General features: G+C 37.1%; 1 protein-coding gene across 7 annotated transcripts in view; it reads left to right on the forward strand.

Moving 5' to 3' along the window:
* Nucleotides 1–232: 232 nt before the first annotated feature.
* kn (EBF transcription factor knot) overlaps nucleotides 233–26,492 on the forward strand; it is a 356,137-nt gene continuing 329,877 nt past the window's right edge. For all 7 annotated transcript variants that reach the window (XM_090385236.1, XM_090385237.1, XM_090385239.1 and 4 more), the window contains exons 1-2: nucleotides 233–969; nucleotides 2,147–2,300. In XM_090385236.1, coding sequence (XP_090241362.1) covers nucleotides 830–969; nucleotides 2,147–2,300 — 294 coding nt within the window. In that variant the 5' untranslated portion in view covers nucleotides 233–829. The remainder of the gene's footprint in view (nucleotides 970–2,146; nucleotides 2,301–26,492) is intronic.

Raw genomic sequence — 26,492 nt, forward strand, 5'->3', positions numbered from 1 at the left:
TGCTTCGGGAAACTCCCGAATGGCTAAATCGGCCAGCCTGGCGCTCCATTGGTCGACGCCGTGATGGCGGGGCGGGGCGAACGTCACTCACCTGTTGGCGCTCCTGCCAACCGCTCCCAGGGGGCGTACTCCTTCGGGAGGCGCCTGTTACTCGTCCTACAGAGCGCACACAAAAGCCAACCCCGTGAGGTTTTCCTGCGTCAAATCGCCATTTACTAGATGCGGTGTTGCGTCCAGTCTAGTCAAGGGAAGCCAGTGGGCCGCGTGGAAGGAGCCGCGTGATTGTGTGTGTATGTGTGTGTGTGCGTGCGTTCACAGGGACATCACACCGCCCGGAGAAAGTCGTTTAGCGAAAAAACACACATGCCAAGTCTTGGCGCCTACCTTGTTTCGGGGAAGGGCAGCTGACCTCGTTCCGGCGTCAGGTGCGGTCAGGACCTGAGAAGGAGACGACAAAACGTAATCCCCCTTTCGCCGCTGACCTCTCGACACGGAGAACATGGCCGCTTTGTCACCGCTGCCGAGGTGCCTTCGAGTGACGAATTAATGGTGGGAGTTCTCCTTCGCGCGATCCTCGAGCCGTAGAAGGCAGCCCTCGAACAACCGTAACCCTGGGAGCTAAACTTTTGCCCTCCAGAACGCTGACGTCATCGCTACCACGTGGCCGCCAAGAAGGAACGCCGTGTGTACTTTGTGCTGACACAAGACGAAAGTCTTGCCCCGCTCCAAGGGTCTCGAGCGTTTATCTATCACTGCTTGGACGAGCACGAAAGAAACGCAAACTTCGTTAGAGAACGCTGAAGGCGGCTGAGGACGTGATTTTTTGGTGATGTTTGGCCTGCAGGAGAGCGGCCTCCAACCCAGGGGCCCCATGGCGACTCTTAAGGAAGAGCCGCTAAGCTCGACCCAGCTGGGGACAGTCCGGAGCGGATGGATGCAACCGGCCATGATCGACCAGAGTGCCGGCAGGTAAGTTAAACCCACGTGCCACGGTCTCGGCGGTAAACACTTCTCTAACTGAGTCTGGTCTTACGCTCTTCCCTCGGTGTGTTTCCCGCGCGCGCGTCTTGGGGTTTGCATTCATTTCTTCCGATTAGGACCGGGGATTACAGGGGTGGTCTCGAGGCACGCAGTAATAGCCATAAACAACCTGACCCGAGCCTGTTGAGTAATTGATGCTACGGCGCGGCTACCCTTGTCTTATAACACCTTCCGCCACTCAAAATACGACGAGTGCGGAGGGAAGAAGAAGAAAGTTGGTGCTCGAGCGCTCACATAACCTACTGTGGAGTGTGCACACATTCGAAGGTACGAATGGCGATTACTGGAATTGGGAAACTAAGTCGAGTGGAGACAGATTACGATTTTGGTTTGGCTCCTCGCAGTGCGACCATCAAAATCGAGCGGATTTCTGTAACCTCCCTTTAGGCCTAAAGGTGGAACGCCTGTTATGCCGATGTCCGCTTTGTCTCAAAGTATCAATATTTAAATTACGATGGAGAGACTCTTCGGGAAGCAGAAATGCTGTGGATTTCGTTATTCGTAATCGGCGTCGAATTGCATGTTTAGAATTAAAATGAAATTGTTGAACAAAATATATCGAGTATTCGTTTGTATTGTTTTTTTTTTTAGTGGTGTATTGGTTTTTTTCCCCCTTTAGTTATCCTTTACGATAGTTTAAGTCTCCTCCACATTTAGTTGATTCGATCACTGACGATTTCAATCTGGAAATCTCGTTCGACCACGGTCATCATCGAGGAATACAACTGTGGATGGATTTTTGATTTCGATTCTCCCTTTGAGGAGAATTGAACGGACTTTAAGATCGACATCTTAAGAGAAATTTATTGCGATGCCTTAAGTTCTGAATTTTGTGCGTGGACACGATGATAACGACGCAATTTATTATTTTAATCCTGGAATTCGGTTTTTTTTTATTGCAATTGCACTCGTAAGAACTGTCTCGTGTCTGCGGGGCCCAGAAAGAGTGGAGTCTTTTCTAAGGTTTACCTCTCGTATTATATTAGAATAGATTACTCGTGTGTTAGCGAGCGCTGTTTGTGTTTAGTCTACAATATTTGATCAGCTGTTTTATTTTATTGAGTTTATTTTCCAAATTTACCAGATCCCCCCTTTTTTGTTTCAGCGTTGGTCTCGGACGCGCACATTTCGAAAAGCAACCTCCTTCAAACCTACGGAAAAGCAATTTTTTCCATTTCGTCATCGCCCTGTATGACAAAGCTGGACAGCCAGTGGAAGTTGAGAGGACAGCCTTCGTAGGATTCGTGGAAAAAGACCAAGTGAGTACTCCTCATGCACTTTATTCCTTTTGCCTCTTTGAAATGCATGTCCTTGACTTAATAATCAAAGACAAACTAAACCTTCAATCTCTTCTGTTCCTATTTCTTTGTCAACTAGTGTAGCTGTTCGAATTTTCTGTTGTCACCTACCATGGATTCAGAATTTTAACTTTACTCGGTTTGTTGTTACGCTGGTAATCCGTGTAATGTTATTCTAAAATATAATTTGCTTCCTCATATCCACGAATATTTCTGTTTTTGCTTCATCTGATAAAACAGCAATGTTGATCATTTTATTATTAACTTATAACGCCTATAATCGCACTTATTGTGTAATTATATTAATTTAAAACAATCGAAAAATGAATCAGACAGTTGGTCTTTATTTGTCTGTTGATGGGTTATGCTTGAAATGTTTAGCTGTTTTCATTTGAGAGGATCACACAGGCATTTTAATTGCAGGGCTTTCAAGTAGAATTTAACCACTAAATTTAACCTCTTCCCACCCAAGGGGGAAGAGAGAGATTCGTCTCAGAAACAGCTTAAGATAATGTTCTCTTTTTAGCTATACAGATACATTTGTTTGAGTTTACATACTTGAACTCCTGGAACTAAAACTTCAACGGTTTCTTTATTTTGAGTTTCTGAATTTTAAGTACATGTCAATAGATAATTTGGACTGTATGGGATTAACTTTGGTGTGGGCCTTCTTCTTTATTTAGGATATTTAGAGTATAAATCAGCTTTAGGTCTATCTAAAGCAATTCTTGGCTGAGTTTGTTTTTAACAAAGGCTGTGACATTCCAACGGCCTAATGTAGTGGCCTCAGCTACTTGGTACACGTTTGGAGAGTCTGGATTCGAATCCCTAGACTTCTTAGAGCTTTTCAGTCGGTGTTATTGTTAACTAATCTGAATGTCAGGAATAGAGTTGGCGTTAAATAGATTGAGTATTGTCTTCATCTTCTCTCCATGTTAGTTAAATTTCATATTAATACTTGGCATGTACTTTTTAGGCCTTGAGTTTATTCTTTCGTTTAATACACTTCCCTTTCTAACATTTTCACTGCCATTTCATGCTTTACGCAATAATTTCAGTCCACTTTTGTGCTCACGAATTCCAGACACGTCTAAATATTTCTTCCTAATGTTTGTGTGTAGTCTTAACAGAATATTTTGTTCAACCAGTCGAGAATAGTGGAAATATAGGAGTTCATATAAAACCTTACGTAGCTTCAGATTTTAATACCCTGGAGGGACCTTATTTTCAGATACTGCACATCATTTTGGGCAGATAAATATGAAGCAGATTTTTATATGTTAGAAATAAATAATCGTGTAGTTTTTTTGTTTTTCTTTCAGTTTAATTTTTTTGTATCGACATAACACACGCAGGGGAGATTTGTGCTTGTATATATTCTTACACGGCCACTCCTATATTTATATTATAACATTAACTACTAATAAAATGTGAAATATCATATTATTATAAATGTCCTTCACGGTCGTGTTGTCAGATAAAGCTGAGAATTGTCGAAGGCAGATAAATTAAGTTAGGATTATAATTCTAGTGCACGTGACTGCTAAATACGGTGCTGTTGTTTTCTCTGTGGCTTGTGAACTTCTCATGGCCGTCCTGGTGTATAGAGAGTAAATTTTTACTTTGTATTCGGTGATTGTGGTGCTGAGAAGATGGAAGATTCTTCAAGATGTACATTCTTACATGGTGATCTACACATTGAAGAATCTTCAACCTGTACATGAAGAAAGATCACTGATCAGAATACTGCGGAACGTTTTGAAGAATATTTTACAAATTCTTTTAGATAAAGTAACAAATTATACCACAAGAAATCTTTATAAGCGCGGTACAACTTTATTTTTCAACTATCAACCAAAATTTTTCGTTTTATACCACTTAAAGTACCATCTGGTGTCTTTAGTTCGCCACGATTGTCCTGGGTTTTTTTCTCTTCGACATATGACGCTAATCCGAACATGGGGACCATGGCTGTTCAATATTTTAGAGAAAGACGGAGAAGAAATGTGTGATTAATTCTAATCATATCCTATTAGAGCAGTTGGTGACAAAAGTTTAAGGATTCATTGTATTAGAGATGGTTGACTAAAAGATTATCTTCTTAGATGTACAGATTATCGTCTTCGGGATAAATTCCGATGGTTAAATCATTTTATTGTCTTTCCAACAGAGTAACTTAATGGCGGCTTTATCGTGTAATTGATAGGCTACTTGCCTTGTTAAAGCAACCTCAAACGATCTCCTCTGAAAGTGTTATTTTTATGGCTCTTCAAGGTACATTTTATGAAAGGATATTATATTTTAGCGTTACAATCTGACCAGAAAGCCAGTTGAGTCATTTTTAGTTCGTTAAAGATTTCCATTATAAATCTTCTATTACTTGATAATTACGGCTAAACTTCCAACAGATTTCACTGATCAGCACCAAAAAATCGAAAATCATTTGAGATATCTATTTAACCATTTCAGATATCTACGTTCACAGAGGATCACATCTTTCTTCTAAAAATCTACGCATTGGCGCACGCCAAGGAATATACCTGAAATATACCTCGAAGTACGCAAAATTTTGCGCGATTAGGGGCTCCCAACTGAACAAAACTCGTCTCTATTCTTTGGGCAGAGTGGTTGAAGTCACTTCTAAACATAAACTTTACAGAAGAACAGAACTACAACGATATTTCTAGAATATTTTTCAACAAAATCTTTCTTTTTAAAGAAATTTGAAAGTTAGAAAGTTCACGCGAGAGATGGCGGTTATTACTGTGAATGTTTTTCAATGTTCAGGTCATAATGGCCATTTATAATAGCATTTCATCCAGGCAATGTTATATAGGGTGTGTTAGAAATTCGGATCCATAAGAAATAAATGCGAATTATCTGTTCATGTGTCAGGAATTGAAATGCCCTGATGGTTTCTACTTTTTGTTTTATCAGAATAACCAAAATCGATAATTTATCCAAATCCAAAGATAATTGCAGCACCTTAAGGAAGGCATTCGGAATACATGCTCTCAGATCAACGTTTCTGTCTTAAGAAACATTTAAGAAAACATTAGTACAAGAATTCAAATGCGTATGGATGTTAATGGAATTAAATTAAATAACATATGAATTAATTGTACATATTATGTAAATTTGGTCCATACACTTGATATGTAAAGTTTATGGGATAAAAAACCTGGATAAACTCAATTTCCTTGTTTCTACCTGTCTAGATTTCCTCCCCAACCCCTTACTTTGATCAATTCTAGCATATCAACCCATTTCCCAATGCGAGTGGTACTCCAGAGAATCAGGAATTTTTTGATTTAGATATTTGGAATAACGCAACTCTTGGGAAGATGTCACGTTTAAGATTTCTGCGCATTTTCCATTGACTGTAAATTTAGTTAAATTCACAATTTTAGTAAATCAAATCTCTCAGGTTTGGTACAAAAAATATGGCGGTATTCCTGCGTACATTTCTTGGTTTTATTCAGCTGGACGAACTTAAAATGCAGCTGCTGTCGGTCAGTTGGGCTTAGGCAAGATATATTTAATGCAGGTCATTAAATTTTCAGAGGGTTTCGAAGGTTGCCATCGCGTGAGTTGCACGCTTTTAGTGGCTAATTTCTTTTCACATAAATTTATTAGCACCACTTCAGTGTTTGTGTTCTTCGTTCTAAGACCCACGTGATGATTATTTTACATAGAGTAAATCATCAATCTAAGAATTAGAAATATGAAATTTTCAATCATTTGTTTGTGTTTACAATTATATATCAAATGATCTTTGTTTTCGTTCTGTGTTTTATTTATTGCACATTTTGCTTCAAAGGAAAACATCGTGGATTCTTTGATATCTCTTATTGCGTTTTTCTTGAAGCTTGGTGAAGGTTTCAATTTTTATTTCATTCCCAGTTATCGATAATGAGGGTGTAGCAACCAGTTTGTTTGATATTTCCTACAAAAACACGAGACACCTGACAACGGTGCGAAGACAAAAAAATACGCAAAGTGGCTTTCAGTTAAACAGTAAGGTTCATCATGCTTCATTTCGTTTTCGCCCCGTTGTATCAGGAAGTGTGAAATATGGCCGCCAAGAACCGAAACTACGAGATTAAAAAGAAAAGAAAAACATATTTCACAAGAGGTTCATTTTCATTCCAGAAACAAGAACATGATGTGCTTCATTAGCCAGAAAACAAGGAGAGAGAGGAAAAAAAATTGAAGAGCACATTATAAATCCTGCCATAATCACTCTTTGCGCATACTTTTCCTTGTTGTTGAAGATCTTAAACCAGGCTGGAAGAAGTATATGGACAGTTGTGTGCGGTGGAAACGTTTCATAAGTATACATCAGGGTGCTTTCTGGGGTTACGTTTATTTACCAGTATACGTAGAATCAAATACTACTCAAAAGTTAAGAATCCAAAATTGGAAATTCATTTAACAGAAAAGAGACAAACGCGGTTGTTTATTTTTGTTAACTAACATGTTTCATTTTAAATATTAATATTTCTTGTATTAAACGAATACTGACATCAGACTTTGCTGCTTCTCAACCTTATTGCTGTTAGCTGAGCAGAACTAATCTGATAGGTTGAAACTCAATAATCAGAAAGGTCTTAGTGTGAAGAGAGTAGTATTCATGTGGCACTGATTGTATTTCAGTCGCCTTTGTGTCAATTAGAAGCTCACATGAGAGTCAAATCTTTCCTGAGTTATCCAGCGTTTATCTAATTCAATTTTCGATTCCCACTTTTAAAAGTAACATTGCGAAATACGAAAAACTCCTCCGACCTTACGTGGTCAACCAGAAATATATACAGGAAATGTATTTCTTAAAGCACTTTGAATGGTGTTGCATTTGAAGACAAAACAAACCAGTAAAACCTGGACTTACCCTACACTTTCAAACCAGAACCTGCGATAAAGCAGCTCATCTAGCTTTTTCATATTTTCCAGTAGTTTTTACTGTTATAAACATATTATTTGAGCTGGCTTAACTGACCCGCCTTGCTTTTCAGAGAGCCCACATTTCCATGCAACTTGATGCTGGAAACAAGTCTGGTTGGCAGATTATTCGCTTCCATTTTTATTAGTTCCATTTGTAATTTTTTCTGTTCAAGTTTGAGGATTCGAAATGAGTACCGCTTCTCAACAAATTACTTCGTATTTGTTTTGAATCCATAGTTCTTATTAATAACTTGTCCAGTATATTATGAAGTTTCCATTTATAGTTTGAGAAACAACCACGATTATTTTTAGTAACTCGTCCGACCTAAACTTCCAAGAATTCCCCACAGGTAATCTCCGTATATATATTTAGCCGTTTCACGGAACATTAATTAAGAAAGTGGTATAATAAAGCGTCCCCCTTGAAATCGTAGGTGGATTGTGTTGCTTTATTTAGCCATTGCAGTGTCCAGTATTCTGTCAACAATGTCCTCATTACTTGGGTTAGTCATGAAGACCACATAAGCACCGTATATGTCGATGGTATATGTCTCGTTATGTATGGTATAATCAGCTGCAGATGTGTACAACTAGAATGTGCGTATCCCCAGAGTTGGTACTTGCAAGATAACAAAACCAAGATGTCAGAAGGAAAAAATCGAAGTCAAAACGCACATGGATGACATCCGATAGGATATCATATTGTCTAGTCAATAATAACTAAAAAAATATGTGATATCATGTTGGAAATAACATCGGACTCAATGCAACACGATTCATAATATAAAACCTATTGGATTTAATTTATTTTTTCAAGTTTAGCAATGCATATTGTGACATCGAATATCTAATTAAAAACCTCTGGCGAAAGATCTGACTTTGCAAGAAATTTAAGGTGCTAAAGAGAGGAGTTGTATGTGACATTTATAAAAAGCAATCTGTCCCACATATCGGGGATTCATGACTCGCACCTAATTCAGCGCCTTATAATGAGAAAGCCTCCAACGCCTAATAGGAAAAGGCACACGCGAAGTCTATTTGAGAAAGGTCCCAATTAATAAACTTGGCGTTTTTTTCTGAAGGAGCTGTGCGTTCAGTTATCAGTTTTCTTCGTGCAGACAACTAATGATCATTGATAGTGTGTAGCTGTGAGTCGTATTTCCTTGCGGTAATTTAGATGTAAAAAACAACCCGTCAGAATGTAACGTCTTATGGTTGATGCCCAGAAAATTCTCAACCAGAAATTTAGTCAAACACATTCTATTCTTCTCAGGAGAATGCGTGATAAATGTATAAATAAAAAAAGTATATTGAATTCCTTACACGGGAATAGATACCAGGGGAATCGGTTGGAATTTAAGACAAAAAGTAAAAAATATAATAATATATGATAAACAGTGTGAAAAATACGTTGGAAATTTCATGGGCTTCTCTTCTGGAAACCTGAGCTTTTCGTCCGAAAAATATGCAAACCAATCACTGAACGCATCCATAGTTTACACACACACACACGATACATTAACGCTTCTTGTCTTTAGTTTCTACTGGAAACTTCTAAATGGAATTACAGTATTCTGAACGCAGAAGTCTTTTACGATGAAGAAATGGTAAATGAGGATTAACATTGATAAATGGAAAGTTAAAAAAAAAAAAACCTTAAATTTCTCCAAGCGATATGGGATTCAAACTCTTTTCTCCTCACTGTGTGAAAGAACACAGGCTGTGGGAAGGCGGAAGAGCAGCTCTATTAGTCGTAAACTAATATCAGTTTAAAAAATATAGCAATTACATGTTTATGGTGTTTGCTTAAAGTCATCGATTTCCTTTGAAGTGATTATTTCTTCCATATCTTACCATATTTCTCCTTTCTATTATAATGTCGATTTGTGCTCAAGCATTGCTGTAAAGTACAGGAATAGCACTTTACTGTCCACTCTTGAGTGAACTGTTTCTCTTCGCTCTCGCTGCACATCTTGTCTAGAAAGACCATACACTCTTTTAGATTCGTAACTACTGAAAACTCTTGAAGTGTCTCTTTCGTGAAATTTATATGGAAAATAGTTGTGTTCACCGAATGCGTAGTGACTTAGATAAATTTCCATATCCATTTTTACTAATATATTTCCTTGAAATATTTTAGTTAGCCCATCAGTAATAATTCTGATTTTTAATGAATAATAATTACTGCATCTGTAGTGTAATCTCCAGAAAAGGAAATATAGTTCTGGCTACGCTGGAATAGTTTTTCTTACCACTAAAGAGCAATTCACACGCAGTAATCAAAATGAGCAGTAATGTTTGGAGTCATATTACAGGCAGGGTCAATCGAAAGGTGGACTAGGCTGTTCTGTCTTACGTTGTATGTAGCTTATCTTTTATTTTTTAATACTAAAAACAACTGTTGTGTACTGTGGACAACGATGAGTCGCCAGTTGCAATGGACACCACACGAAAACTGTCCAAAAACCTATATTCAAAGAACAAAATGTTTTTAGATGATTTCGGGATGAAAATTTCTTATGATACACTGATCCCTTTTTGTAGAAATTGGAGGAACCTCAAAAACGTATTGAACTTTCCACGTCTTACTCCCGCTTCCATTGCTGGTTGCATTATTGCAATCTCATGGCCACCGAAATTCCATTCTAATGATCTAATATAGATTCTCAACTTAAACACGATTTGTCGAGCTCAAATTTTCCACCTTCTCGTATATTGGACTTAGTTTGGATTCAAAATGCGTGTCAGAACTCAAAGAAGACCTCGGCATTAAACAAAGGCAAACATCGACATAAAAAGATAAAAAAAAAAAAAGTTCCGAAAAGACAATTAAAGCGAATGTAGTGTTTCAGAAAGAATCTAGTCATTTGCAAGCACGTAGTGCATTTAAAGTAGCAGGAGAATTTTTTAATGCGTCTTTAATGTGTAGTATGCTTCCAATGGAGTGCGGTTAAATTGGTTTCTAATTATTTCAGCTCTAGCTCCCCGACGCATGTGACAGAGGTAATCCTTCTGATCCCTCTGTGTCTGCGACCATTACCAGGTCTAGCTGGGTAATGAAGGAGAAAAAGAGGTTATATAATGTTAAGCACTCCAGTAATTAAAGCTCATTTCTTCAGTGTACCATGATGCCTACTGCAAAGAATGAGCTTACTGCCATGCACGTGCTACAGAAACGAGAGGCATACTCTTTATTTAAACGACTAGCGCGCAAAAGAAGCTCCAATTTCACCTGCGATGCGGACAGAGGAAGATGCTTTTCCAAGACTCGTGCAAAGAATGCACGACACGGACACCGGTAAGAAGAAGAAGCAGACGGCGAACGACGACACGGGTAGTAAATATTTTGAAATCAGAGTCGGCACAGAGCGCCGTAAGAATGAAGGTAATGCACTATACTCGGGTCATATTTTCATAACACACGCACACGCACTCTCTTTCTCTCTCGCTTATTTATTTAAGTAATTATTAGGTATGCCATTCTTTATCTTACAGTTTAGAGGAGCCACCCTTCTTGACATATTAGTCAAGAAATTTGTTACGGCCGTGAAACTTTTAAAATTATTCCAGCGCAGTTTGACAAACGATGCTTTTCAGCCCTGGAGAAGAAAACAGTTAATATTCATTAATTGCGTATCTTATTCATTTTTCTCAAAAGAAAGAAACAAATGAATAAATTATGTTAGAAAAACAAATTATAAATTAAAGAAAAATCGTGAAATATTGGGAACAAAATTGGGCAGTTAGATATCAGTTTTCTACCTATTCTTTTTCTGTTTTCCATTTGATGGTTAGAATCCATCAATTGGAAAACTTGCTGGATTCGTTGTATTGAAATAAAAAAAAAGAAATGTCAGGCTTTGTTAGTTCAACTTCGTTAGGTTTAGATACCCTTCGGAGGGGAAAGGATGTCTTCACTGGATTCAGCTAAACTGTGCGCAAAATACGATTATTCTTTTGTATTTGTACCATTTCATTCACTATTTATTTGACCTTTGTTTGGTTGGAACAATGTCCATAACATTTGAAGTTTTCCAGAGATATACGTTTTAGGCGTCTTACCCCGGTTCTTAGAGTTACAGTTTGGGTGGAATAGGAGGACAACGTAGAAATCAGCATGAATACTGATTCGTATAAAAATAATGCTTAACAATTTTTTCGCCTTAAGGTTATGACTGTGCCCAACTGTCATGGATTTCTTTAGCATTAGTGCAACCAAATTTGAAAATAATCTACTTAGTCCTGATTAACTCATGCTCTCCTTTTTCACAGGAGCAGTGGTTATCTGCCGACGAGTTCTTGTCACTGTTTTTGTTATACCATGGTTGTCTTCTACCTATGCTTTGGCAGTAAATCCAAAATTAGAAAACGAATATTGCGCGTTCTTATAATTTCTCTTTTCTAGTTGTCTTCTGACATTTTGTTTGGGCTTCCATAGTTCTGACATGCTTTAAATCAACTCGTGCTCTCTTTTACATGTTGCAAGGAACGTTGGAGGTTTTCATGATCGATTGACTTCTGTTTAATATCCTGATTTAGCATTCTTTGATTAAAAACGAGAAATACAAGGGAAAATTTAAAATAGGAAACTTCCCCGTAGGTCGCGTACCACGTGATTTTGTGGCGGTATGGCAGCTCTGTTAACTGGTAATGCATTTACGTTAAATACATCTTTTCTTCCCTCAGCTTGGCCTCCTTGCCATTCGTTTGGAGAGGTGTGGGTTTGATTCTATTTGTTGAATGAAAGAATTTCTAAACGTAGTCTTCAATTGACGGCTGTAAGTTAGCTGATCTGAGGCGGAGAATAAATAGTATTTGTGTTTCCCCCAATGGCATTTTCATCCCTCCACAAAATACAAATCGACCCATGTGTTCTGTGTATCATTTTCTGTTTGCTGGATGAAAAACCAGAGTTTCTGGGAGAAAAAACAATGCTTCCTTCTCCTGAAGCCGACTAACTCATCCACGCTGTGAAAAAGGCCCATGGAAATTCTTACATCATCGACGGGACTCGAACTCAGGTCGATTCTACCAACTGTGATACTCACGAGGGCCTCCTGTTGTCGTTTTCTAAAATAAGAAATGAACAGGTAACGTCCCCAAATGATTGTTCTTCGCAATTATGTGGCACATTGAAAAATGGCTTTATTTACATAAATATCTACAACATAACAGTCTTGCTGTCACCCTAAACATTTTTCAGCTTTACTTGATTCGAAGCAAGATTTTAGTGGTTTACATTATTATGCGAGGGAAGATATTTTGAAGGCATAGCACGATCATCTTTAACTCATTACAGTATCAAGGCTCGAATGAACATCATTAGGTCCAATTAGTCTTAAGTCTTCATAATTTTAATCTGTTCTCGCTCACTACACTTCAATTTCTATTGCATAGAAGGTTCCTGTAGAGGAAAATGCTCGTCATCAAAAGTTTTTTCGCTTTAGTCAAACGAGAAACCATTCATTCCTTCTTATTTCTGAAAGATTAAGCATGGTTCTGTTCTGGAAATATGCACGTATTCAAAAACGATTAGAAAGCATCGGTGGCAGTCGTTAATTATCTGGAGTGAGAATTCGAAAACGGCTGTCAGTTCTCTTGAAAATTCGTGGTGGAAATCCATGGACCTATTGGCATGTTCGATAAAGAAAATGCACGTGAAGTCTGGCACGTTTGAGCGTACACTGAGTCATAAACACGTATACTGCCCTTTCAGCTGGTGGTAAGTTATAAAAGGGACCGATTAATCCCGTTCGGAATTTAGAGTATCCCAAGAATAGTGAGCATCTTTCTTTCCTGCCCACTTCTGGTCAGTGATTCTAAACTTTAAGAACAGAAAACCTGTCCCTTCTGGATTATAACCTGATTTAGGCCTTTGAGCAGCATAAAATATCCGTGGGGAACTTTATGCTACTCAAATAACCAACCAGAACAGCGGAATAACCACGTTGTGAGCTATATTTCTTCTTAATATCGAAGATAAACTTACGGATAAATGCATTGAGATAGTCACGAGAAACGTTATAAATTGATCTCCCAGAAATACCACAGAATGACATTTTCCAAATTTGATGTACGATCTACCGATCCGATAATATTTGAACTTCAGTGTTCTTTCTGGTTCTCTTTATTATTCATTTTGGAAATCTGTTTCAGCGATTATCTGGAAAATTTCAATCTTCAATTTAAGTTTTCTTAAAGGCATGTCTGAACTCTACCAAAACTCTCTTTGACAAATCCATTTTATAACGTTCTGTTTTCAATACATCTGATTCTTTTTGATGATTATTATTTTCCGGTCTCCTTTCTATTGTGCGTTCTTTGGGAATAACCATGTGTGCGTTAAGCACGATTTTGCTGAATGCCTCTCATCCGTAATCTATAAGTCGAGACACGCAGCATTGTATCCAGTAATCTAGTGGCATCTTCCTACATCAGGTGATGTTTCATTCAAATTGGTTTGACTGCAGTGAAGAGAGAATGCCGACCTCTTATGATTGAACTGATAAAAGATATTCTGTCCGCTAACAGGGATATTTTACTTTGTTTGATAGATAAACGATATCAGTATCTGGTCATATTTTCCTTCTAAACACGGCAAATCTAATTTTTAACAGGGCTCTACATCTGCACATAAAGAGTCATTCTTCTTATTGAATTTTTTGATACAAAGAACGTTCTTTATTAAGTTTTCGCGTTGATCTCTTGAATCACATGCGATACACACACACTGAGTACATCGATGACTTCGTTTTAACCGGTTGCTTTCTTGCATTGCAAAATAGCTCTCCATGTTTCAGAAAAATGTACAAAACATTATGTTTTGGGAAATATCAAAAGCTGAATTAAAATTTTATTGCTGGAAACTTTGCTAGTCGGGAATTTTATACTTCCTACAGAGCCGATCGTGTTAAAACAAAGTCTACCCCTAATATAGGATGAAAGAAGAAGTGTATTTAAAATAAACAACACGTGTGTTAAAAAGAAATACTAATTTCTTTTGCCCCTGTTCAGGGAATCACTTCAGGGCATTGTATGAGAACAATTTTAAAGGTGAACATGATGTTATTTTATAATTTTAAATTGCACGCAACGTTTGGAAAGGTATCAAAATCGTTTAACTCCAAAGCTGGAACTAGAACTCCTTTGAAGAAACTTTAGCCACTCTTCAAAATGTGTTACAAGTTTGGTGTATGGCGAGGGTTATGACTTTTTCATTCCTGACCCATCCCCAGCGAACAAACCATTGTGTGTCAAGGGACCTTCTTTCGCTTCATAATTCTAATTTGGTACGAAGTGTCTCTAAGGATATTTGAAATAAAATTTGATTTTTTGACAGAAGATTCAGAGCTGTTGTTGCAAATTGAATTTCGCTTGTAAATCTATGAAATCGGGACGAAACTAAACACCCCAGGAATCAAAAATACATGGAATAAAATTTGCTATTGATCCGATTTTTACTGTCATTTATATAAATATATTTTTGTAGAGGGGAGTTAAGAAATCAGTTTGGGCTAAAACTTCCCCAGGTACCAATAAAATACATTGATTTGATATCGATCAGCCTCTTACACTCACCCTCATTGCACTTGATTTCAAAACAAAATATCTGAAAATAAAAATTTCTTTTTTTCTTTTTATTTGAGATCTACCAACTGTGGTCTATAGAAAAGTAAAGATATTACGAGGCACAATACCTTTACGTTAAAGGTACAAAACTTTTTGGGAACTTATTATATTAAAAGGAAACATTTCTGAAGTAGTGCGGCATAAAACGTATCAACATTAGACGATCAGAAGATTCAGAGTGAGTGTTTAATGGTTGATTCTAGTGGCAAGCTGAGGTACAAACTCGAGAGCAAGTCCAAGAATTACACATCCAGGATGATATTATCCCTGGCAGAACTTGAATCCACTTCCCACTCAATACTCTATTGAGTTGATTTCTACAGGAACTAAATATTCGAGGAAATCTGTATTTAAGAGGTTCCAGGGGAACTCTATGTGAGAGGGCCCATGGTTTCTGCTTCCTTTCCATAGCGCACACAAGACTGTCGGAATATAAATGGACCAAAGCTCTGTTTACGAATGACTTGATATTTATCCTGATGTGTTCTCATTTGGAGAAGGTGGAACAGGCTCTCAACCCTCTAACATTAGGGAAAGGGCCACCGTCGTGGCGTTTGTCTTGGAGGGGAATAACGATATATGGTCACACCGATTTCCACATGTTTCGGTAGGCACCTTGACAGTACAGAGGGACAGGGACAAGATTTTTGAAACAGGTCTGACTTGGTCGACGCGGGAGCGCAGTAGCATGCGTTCGCGTTTACTGCGGTTCCTATTCACGTAACTGCTAAATATGAGTAACATTCATTGTCAGAATGACTAGTTGTAAATTTTTTGATCTTTGTAGTCATGTCGGAGTATAAACAAAACAATATTCCTTCAGAATGGGTTTAGGCGGTCGATGAATTTCTTCAAAGTGAAGATATCCGACGGATAGGAACGTTACGCAGCTGGCTCACTTGAATCCGGTTGAGCAAATAATGAATTTTTCTGTTTATGCTGTGGAGCGACCACATGAGGTTAGAGAAACTCACGAGATAGGAAAAATACAATGACATTACCGTATTTAGCAGTCACATGAGTTAGAACCACGGAAATTCAAACGCGTGCAATAATGTACCCTCGCTCTTTACCACTCGACTCCCGCGACCGTGCATCTGGGAGGCTTTGGGGAGACGGCTAAGCTATATTTATATCTACGATCCCCTCTTGCAGAAGAGGAGGACATTCGACTTTAACAGAGAATTGCAATTTCTCTACAAATCTTTCTGAAAGATCTAAATTTTAAATTATCCTGTTTATTTTCAATTATCATTAAAATCCGTCCACTGGAACTCGAATTGGTACTTAAAATGACCCGTTTTTAATACTTGTAAGATAGAGGCAGATGTTTATATTTGCGATTTAACTTTTTGACATCAGCATATTCGTTCATTCTCGAAAACTTGGAAACGTGTCTCAACTTGAAACAATTCATCACACAGAAGCACGCATGCGCGTTTTGTTAAAAAAATATTTCGGGGGGTTGTTTCGCTTCATCAAAGTATACGATACATTTCGTTTGAAAACTGAAGTATAATTTTGTGACAAATAAAATATCTGAGCCAGTGTCACCCCTACTTTTTTTCTTTTAGATTATTTGAAAGTTGGACTCGCGTTGAAGTTTGGTCCCTTAATAAATAGTGATTAGAACGAAGAAGTAAATATGAGACTGCACATTTGATTCTGACAATGGTCAGAAGTACAATTCTAGAAAGAGGGGAGTACCATCTCTCTCTCTCTCTCTCTCTCTCTCTCTCATTTCAAGGCGAAAATACGATATTTCTTAATGTACCAGCTTGATGCGTCTCGTATAATCCACTATAATGACCAACTCTAACCCCCTTTTACCGAACTCCGGTTACAAAAGTCTTGATGAAAGAACCAACAAGTTTGACATCTGAGCTGCGGTAGTGTCAGATCGGTTGATGACGCTTTTTCGCTTTCTCTTTTCTTTTTTTTCCCCTTTCTTTTTCTTGCGTGTGTGTGTGCGTGCGCGCGTCCGTAGATGTGTTGTCTGTAGTGTCGTGCAGCTTCTTGAAATGACCCACACTTTCTTCCCGTCGTTAGTCGTAATGGCCCTTTGCTGATGCCGTCTAATGTTTATCCTGCCTCTCTTCACAGTCCGGTGGTCCCCATTACCTGGCTTTTTACGGAGGTGGACAAAGGGCACGCGCTCAACTCGAAACAATCAAACACCGCCGAATATTTGGTGTTTTCTTGTTGATAGTTACTGTTTTTGGTTAGGGTAAACACTCCGGTTGCTTCTGTTTCCGAAACGCATTCGCAGTAACAGTTCTCTCCCCGATGTGCCTCGGTCGAATACTTGAAAGATCTTGTGGAATCATTAGACGCGGAGCATTCGGGAAAGCGGATTTCGATTTGTTGAATGTTCCGCGTAGACTCTAATATCTCTGTAGCCGAAGTCTTCGGATATCTGAATGTTTTAGAAAAAACTGCGTAGCCTATCAGCAGAAGCAGCACTTTTCAGAAATGTATTTTTCATGTTATATATTGTACTTGCTCTCTTTTGTATTTTCCATTGTCTTTTGCAATACCCAATATTAATTTTGGACTTTTTCAGTCTTATAGAATGAGTGATGGTCAATCAGAAAAGAACATGCGTAGGATTTCAATATTTACACCACATTTTAGCGCAAGCTGTTTGAGTAGTTGGGGTTTAAGCCCCTGACTGCTAAATACGGTCGATTTGTCAACCACACTGGACCAGTGTGGCAAATTATGGTCCATTTCCCTCAACAATAATCGTTGAGGAGGAGTCCTCCATCCTGCAGTGGATTGATAATGGCTGAAATTTACCTTTCTTTTATTGCGTTTGGTGATATGCTAATTAATATGGTCTTTATTATGTTTGTGCAAGTGTACGTTTGCATATTGCGTACGGACCTGAACCCCTTATTTCTTCAGCGCGAGATCCGCTGACTATATTGCCAATTAAAGAGGCCTTTAAGAATTACTTAACTCTCCGATGGAATTTGAACGAATTCTTATATTTTATTGGCCACAAACATTCTTACTATTATGAGATTAGGGCCTATCTATCTAATTATAAACTTATTTTTTAGTGGAATTCATGCATCTGGTTTCTTGCCTTCTGTTTTTTTCTCCTCATTTTAAAGCTTCTATTATTCTATGCGATTGCTTTTAGGTGATCATGCTATTAAATAAAATATCTTCGAGAACTCGACTGTAATAGAAAATTATAATTTTCAGTTTGTTTTTAAGTATCCGGCAACTCTAATATATTAAGCAAAAGAAATATATAAACCTGAACTTGTAGAAGCTGACGCTTTGAATTTAACATCATATTTATTCGAATTACGCTCTTTCAGTAAAAATGTTCCTGATTAAAAATCCACTTTCATAGTAACATATTTTTAAGTTATATTGCGGGTACCGCAATTTTATTACTTTTCGATGTCACGTGCTTTGTTAAATAGTTGATGAAACCATTAACCGCACGTTTACAAAAAAAAAAAAAAAAATAAATTCCTCATTCTTGCAGTGTGTAATTCCACGAAATATGTCCTCCTCGATTTCCTCTCCAGAATTAAAAATTAATGTAATGTTATAGCTTATTAAGTTTTCTTGCTTGAAGCTCTGACAAGCAAAAGTTGAATTACAAAATATTCCAATTTCGGAATAATTAATCCAGAGCGAATACTTAAATTAATTCGGGTTGCTTTAATTCAAACTCACGGTTATTTCTGAATTTGCACGCAACGCAGAAATATTGGGTAAACAAGAGTAAAACATCCCCCTAGAGTATGAATACATTTCCATTACCTCATAAAATAATGGCAGGTTAAATGTGATAAACAGAGATAGTTTGAAGGAGATGCAATATTTATACAGGAGATGAATATTTTGTCAACATCATCCCACAGAGAAAATACTTTTAAAGTTATTAACGATATTTTTTTTAATCACGTGTTTACGTGCATTAAATTGTCTTAATGCAAAGTCTACGATCTTGGTAATAGCATTTCGCTGTATGTAAACAAAACTAATTTCAGTTTTGTGTGGGTTCGTTGGAAGCAATTTCCATGGACGTGGGGAAAGCGGATACGTTGCTCAAGGGGGGAGGGGTGGCTTTCCGAGTTGTATCTATACTAAATTAAACTTGTTTTATTGGTAATTTTCTTCGGTACTTGTAAGTTCGAAGAAAGGGCTTTTCGGGTGTACGTAGTTCTAAAAAAGGACATGTGTGGTCAACTATCTTGTAATTTTGTTCTTTATCCAGGAAGAAGAGTGGACTGACCTTTGCAGAGAACTACAGAAATCCTTGAATGATCTTTTCTTAGTGGCCAGATGATAAATACTATTGTTCCCTCGATGTCTCTCCTCTGTCCATCGTGATTCCATCGACTGTCTTCGTGCTGGATCCCAAAATGATCTTCTGTTACCAGATTACCTCGTACTTCTTGTATTCCCATTTTATCAAAACCGTTCTTTGCATGAGTGACCTTAATCTGGCAATTACTTTCCATTTCTGGTGGTTAAATCTTTCTAAGCAATCCACATATACGCGAATCCACCATAAACATATTCTTTTAATTTATTATCCGCGCAGTAATGTGATTTATCGTGCTATCTGGCTCTTTTTTTTTTTTGTCTGGTTGCTGTTTTTTTTTTCTTTTTTAGCAAGTTTTTCGCAGATTGGTACCTCGACCTTGGTTGTCAAGGTAACCTCCTTAAAATTTTGAGAGTTTCAGATCGCAGACGATTTTATTGCGTCAGTTGATAAGAGAATTGAATTAATTCCTTAAAAAAAAAAAAAAAACTCGCTTAGCAATAAAATTAACTTTTTCTTGCTGGCGTGTACTACTTCTTAGATAATTTCAATATGCTTAAGTTGCGAGTGCATTTTCGTTATGTAATTAAAATAAATTTATCAGTGTATAATAAATATATCATAAACTATTACTTTGTCTCTGAAGTGGCATAATTATATCCTCTCAAGAGACCGCTTCCTGGTACGTCAAGATTAATATAAATTCACTCTTCCGATTATTATGCATGGTTTCGAAGACTTCGTTTTACACGTGCACCTGAAGTTCAGCAAGTTTAATTGCGAATAAACCAAGAAAAACTATTCTTTATTTCATTAATACGTTTGGAATATTCCTAAAAAGTGCCCTCGTGGATAGCACAGTTGGTAGGATCGCCATCCTACCCACACCGGGTGTAAAAGACCAGAGTTCGAGTTTTTATGGGCCTTTTTCACAACGTGGCAGAGTTAGTCGGTTTCAGAACAGAATAGCGTGGGTTTTTTTCTCCCGGAAACTCTGGTTTTTCATCTAGCAAACAAAATCGACCTCAGAACGCACGCAATTTGCAGACTGTATACGCGGTGCAATATGACCTTAGCCGCTGATGCTCCTAAAACCCTACTACTATTCCTAAAATGTCAATATGGATATTCTGTTGCATATTTAGAAGTTCCCAGATGAAGATAAGCCGATGGGTTAACACTGAATATTTGAGTTATGATTAAGTTAGACAATAACAGCGCCCTCAACCGTTCACAGCAGCTTCTGCGGCCTTAATCATGTTGTTGGTTCCATCGAGAGAGACCTTGGTCATAGAGTAAGAATATATTTTCAATGCACTTCACTAAGACTGTTGGAATATACTGCATATATTCCGTTTTACCTTTAGTTCATTTATAAGCTATAAAATACGACCTTCATTTCAAGTAATTTTGAAGTCCCTCTCCAACGAAATAGGACAAGTCAAGTTAAAACATAATCTATGTCAAAGATTTTGATAACTCTTCTTATTCGGTTCCAGTAAGTGTCTATATGAGATATTTGACATTCTGGAAATGACTATTCCTGTTTAGTTAAAAAATATATAGATAATTTTGGAAGACGCTCTGAAGACTACGAACCCGGGGTGCTTCCAGGTTTGGCAATATCGCGAATCGCGTCCAGTCCAACATTTATAAATCACGAATGGTTGCAGGGGAAACTGTTTGAACCGTTCTGATATAAAAATACAATTGTTCTATCTTGGTTATGTTACCATCACTTTATTGCCTAAGGGATTTTACTGATCCTTTGGCTTACAACAGAACTATTCCTTTTGTATTAGGTCTGAACTTTCTATATTTTAGAAAAATACAATTTGATTAGAAATCATCGTATGTTTCTGTTTATTTTGTGATTCCTCTTCATGAGGATATCAGTGGACAGAATTATGAGATTGATGACGTGGTCTATATGGATTTCCTGTGCAAAGCACGGTGGATGACGCATGCATACTTCCGCAGACTGCAATCCTTTTCTTGATAAGCCGTGGATTGCAGTTCTGTTTCCGTTAATTCTTAGATAAAAGTTTTTCATCAGTAAATTGTGTCGCTAAATATTTATGCTAGTATTTTGGAGAAGTGGACGTCTTGTTCCTTAAGTGAAACTGCTGCTGACTTTATTTAAGTTTGGAGTAGCAAAAGATGAATAAAATATCATCGATTATCTGCGATTATTTAAAGGCTGTTCTTTCAAATTGAAATTTCAATCTAAAGTTGGAATTATTTATTCCTTAAAGTAGGGAAACCTATCTCCACAACGAGCGAAATTTGCAGAGTCATCTTTGCTTGATTCGTCCTTGTGTTTATTCTAAACAACCCATCTGTACCGAAAAACATTTGATTCCAGTATTTGAAAGTCGGGAGATTCAGGTCCAAATTTATTAATCTAAAAAATTATAGAGAAAGCCGAAAAGCAACTGAAGATATCATTTCTTCCTAGTAATTCTGAAAACAAGAAGTATATCAATGCATAAGAAAGAATACGTAGTTAAGACAAATCTATAAAAATGGCTGTTTCTAACAACGTCTTATTATTTTTGAGTTACTCTTAAGTGTCACCGTTTTTGCAGAATTTCTTGTATTCTCCCATTGAGGGAAATCAGGTATCCTTGGTAAACATTAGCCGTAAACCATTCCATTAGACAAACAAATAAACAAAGCAAATTTCGAAGAATTTTTTTTAATAAAAAAAACTTCTGTGATCTGTTAATTATTCTCCTGACGTTTAGAAACACAGAATCGAATCTCGTGCGTTTCCCACGGCGCTTGTTTAATTTTTAAAAGGAGAAAATTAGCTATAGCGTCTCTCTGAGTCGAGTTTCTTAGTGTCTGTTTATTCGTGACAATCTTTACGCAATTTAAGGTGCTTTTTAGAAGTGTTTAAGTAGCCCTTGATTTTTCTTCTTTAGCGTTAAGTGACAGCATCGATACGCAGTGATTAAAAAAACGAATGCTGGTCGATAGATAAAAGAAGAAAAACGAATTAAGTGCTTTTAAAAACTTTGCAATTATTAAGGCATGGAGAAATGCAAAGAAAATAAAAAAAAACAACAACCTCAAAAGTGACAACATGTTGTAAAGAAAGTAGGTTAAATCACTCATAAAAAGAAAACAAGGCAGAATAATCGCTGGACCCTAGAGTTACGCTAAAAACGACAATGAGTTAAATTGGCATTCTACCCAACATTTGTTAGAGTGTGCGCAACACAGATCTTATCTCAACCCTCCACCGAATGACTGAAACAACGCTGGCAGTAAGAAGTCTCGAGAGTTCTAACCCCTCTACAAGTGATCCTATTATTTTATGTTATTAGTAATTTTTCTGTTTACATTAGTAATTGAGCGTTCTAACAAAATACATTTCTTTGTAGGTCGTGTTAGAATCCCTAAAGTAACACAAATAATTTTGTATTACAATATTTATAGACAAATTATTATTCATCTTTTCTGTAAATCAATGGAGAATTTTTGAAAATTTCAACGCAATCCAATTATATATTTGTCCGATGTACGGGGCCATGGTAGGGTGGAAGAAAGCCAGTCTAATGCAGAGATGACACGATGGCTAAATTTTAAGTCCTTTGTGGTGCGCATGGATAGAGTCGATCCATGTGATCCACAGTGTGCATCCGTTCATATTCTTTTTAATCTCATCTTATGAGAGATCACAATGAATAGTTGATAAAGCATTCCACCAGAATGCAATTATAAATAGTCGCAATTTAATGAGAATTTATCTGGGGTATCAGTGTGAAACCATCGAACTTTTTTTGTTTTCGATGTTTTTCGATACCACTGCTCCTCAGCTTTTCCTCTCAGTGGCCAAAAATACCACTCGATTGAAGCTCTAATACGAACCTGCATGGTAACTCCCACTATGATGCTTTGCAATGCTTATTCCCGCCTCCCTCCATTCTTCTTCCATGAATTTAGGATCTTTGTTGTTGTGTTGGGATTACTGCTTCATTGATCGTACAATTTTTGTGAGGATTTTTTTATTATTTTGACTTACCAATGAACTCTGACAGCTCTTTATTAGAAATGTAAACTTTTGTTTCTGTTGGAAAATCTGTACGAGGAGAGCATCTCGATGCTCAAAGTTTAAGCAATGACAGCCACTTTAAAAAGAGCGATATTCTTTATTGAATTCTTAGCACAGATTGAATTGGAATTAACTGATATTGTTCCATTCAAATTGGACCGTCCATGCCAGTATTGCGATTACCTCATTTTTCTCCCATTTGAATAATTCTGGTCTGAGGAAATTGATTCCTCAGACCAGACTAATTGATGTTTTGTTTTTCCCTTTTCGATTACTGGAATAAATCGATTTCTTAAAATTTATATACCTTTTGAAATGCCCAGAAATAAACATTTCAAGAGATGTATCTCTTCTCCTTAAACAGGTAACTTGACGACCGTGGCTCACTCCTCACGGACTTAGTTGCTTCAGCGCTCAAAAGGCGGCATAGTGTAAAACGATCAATGAGAGAATAAATTTCTTCTTGTAGAAATCGGGGAAATTTTGGCTGCAGGAATAATAATTTTTTGGAGAAATAGCTGAATACGGAATTACTAATCCTTGTTTCAATTGGAATTGTAAAATACAGAGAACTACCCTAGACCAATCAGTCTTTTGTTTGCAGAAATTGGGTGCTACGTAGGACGTAGTTACCATTAATTCTCATCCTTGGTTTCTAAGAACGAATCGCTGTGCACCAACACCCATCTCTACCGCTTGGATGACGGGATAGATTTCTTTTGAGTCTTTTAATACAACTCACACAAACAGGATCTCTTTCGAACATTTCCAACTGATAGTAATTATTTACATTTATGAACATATGTACGCTGAATGAATTCGAGAGATAGTTCTATCTTCTAGAAAGCATATAATGGATCTAGTTTCAATACTTAAGATGTTGCAGTGGAATATTGCTACCTCACCTATTGAGTGGAGAAAAGTCAGGTACGAATTCCATTCAGAGTAAGAGGGATTTTACTGTTGTTCCTTACCCACTAAAAAGTTAGTTTCAGAGAAATGTTGTAGGATTTTTTCCCTTTATCCTTAAATCAATCTAGATATCCTTCCTTTTTCTCGATTTACTCTTTGGATCAAGGGTGAATATTGTAAATGCTTATTTATTTTGAATTTGTATAAAGAAAATTACAAGAAAAACAAATGAACTTCGAAAAGTTGTTTATTGAACTCGGAGTTATTTGGAAAAAAATACGTGCACGTTTATCCAATTTAGGTGCCATGCAATATGAGGAGAGGGGTGTCAACCACGAAGAAATTCTTCACTTACTGTAATTCAAACAAAGGAGGAGAATAAAATAATCATTAAAGTCAATTGTCAGGTAGCTGCCCAATAAAATTAATTTCAATGTCCATAATTTAATTTAATGGACTTAATTTATATTCCTCCTGATAGTACAGCTGATTTTTTGTTTCAAGATACTGGGGTTTGAATCCAGTCAGAAATTGAAGGAATTCTTAAAAGAGTCTTTCATCGTGGCTGTAGTTAATCGGCCTCAGGTGGAGGGAATACGAAAGGCCCCAGAACCATGGAAATTTCCCCATAGGTTATTTGAAAAGCAATTTCAGCCCACACCCAAGTCGGCATATGAACACACTTCTCAGGTGTAATATGGTTTAAGATGCTGATGCACCGTAAAACTAAAAACAAGAATGTAATTTATTGATATGATTTCATTAATGATGTTTCTGGCAGAGATTAAACAGAAAGTTACTCCAGCTCGGTTAAAGATTTTAAGCACCGTAAGAGGAAGGGTTTGTCATTGACATTCAAGAAAGGACCTTTAAAGAAAAAGCATTAAACAACACATCTTAATTTTTAAGGATAACAGAGTCCTTAAGAAAACAGCAGAAAATTTCTCGGTAGTTTGAAGAATCGTGTAATATAAATCGGCATTTACAAACATGTTAGTTAGCTGTACTCTTGAGTCTCAGGATTAAATTTAATATTCATTCAGGGCTTTTGAATTCCCTTAAACATTGGAAATATTTTAGTTTCAGATTCCCTCGTATTGTGGATCAGCGGGTGGGGGGTCGCTTTTGCCTTTAGAGAAACAGCCAAAGGAGATACAGCTGTTCAATTACATCATATCGTTTAGAATTTTAACTCAACTTATAAAATTGTTAAAGGAAGCCACGATAAGTCTACATAATGATATCACTAAGTTTAATATGTTTCTATTATTTATTATGCTTGATTTATCAAAATAATTGGCAAAACTACTCGTACTCAAAATTACAGTACGATTCAGTAGGATGTTCATTAAAAACTACAAGGATGTGTGCTTCATTTCATTGAGAAATTTCATTGAGAAATGAAGCGCACATCCTTGTGCTTCATTTCTCAATGAAAGTCCCAGCCCATTCCAGTGGGCAGTAAAAAAGTGATATTTTTACTGCCCACCGGAATGAGCTGGGACATCCTCCGTAATCTGAGGACATTTTTGAGTTAACTGCTGCCAAGTTAGCTTCGCTTTCCACTTAGAAACTAGTTTCGCTTCTACAAAATAGAAAATCCGGTACTTAGAATACACAACTAATGCAGTCCTTAATCCTTTACTTTCTGGTTCCTAGTCCTCCATTTCAGTAGGCAAAATTAGAGTTATTCAATTTCCCGCTGGTTGTTGAGCTGTACTGAATTAAGCACAGATAAAAGGCCTTAATGGAGTTCGGTTAATTAAGTAAGATTATATTCCTTGTAGAAGGAATGCTGTTTTTTTTTGTAGTGCAACGTTGAGCCAATTCAGTAGCGCAATTTCCCAAAGATTAGTTTGCAAGTATCCTGGTCAGAAATTTGAGAGAACTCCTGCGAATTTAATATATCCTAAATTAATCTTCAGATTCTCAATTAGAGTACTAATAATGGACAAATGGTTTCCTCTCGGGTATTTTCTTATATTATGGAAACCACAGATCCCTTGAGTTAGTTACACCAAGAGCTATTCTGCAAAAACATTTGCTCTAAACACGCAAACAATTTTAAATCAAAATAAATTAGATACCTTCTGTAGTACGGATTTTAGACAAAGTTACCAACAGAACATATAGAAGGAATAATTAAGATGCTTTTATTAAATACGATGACTAATTAAAACGCAAATAAATATGAAGCTTACGCATGGTCTCAAGATTGGTTGTGTACTTTTGCAAACTGCACAGAATGGCTTTTCATAGAACTATGCTTTCCCCCTCCCACTTAGTGGAAACGACTTTAACCGTCCCTTTGTGACAC

Source organism: Mastigoproctus giganteus, chromosome 11 (genome assembly GCF_048544385.1).
Source record: "Mastigoproctus giganteus isolate SK-2022 chromosome 11, ASM4854438v1, whole genome shotgun sequence".
NCBI lineage: Eukaryota > Metazoa > Arthropoda > Arachnida > Uropygi > Thelyphonidae > Mastigoproctus > Mastigoproctus giganteus.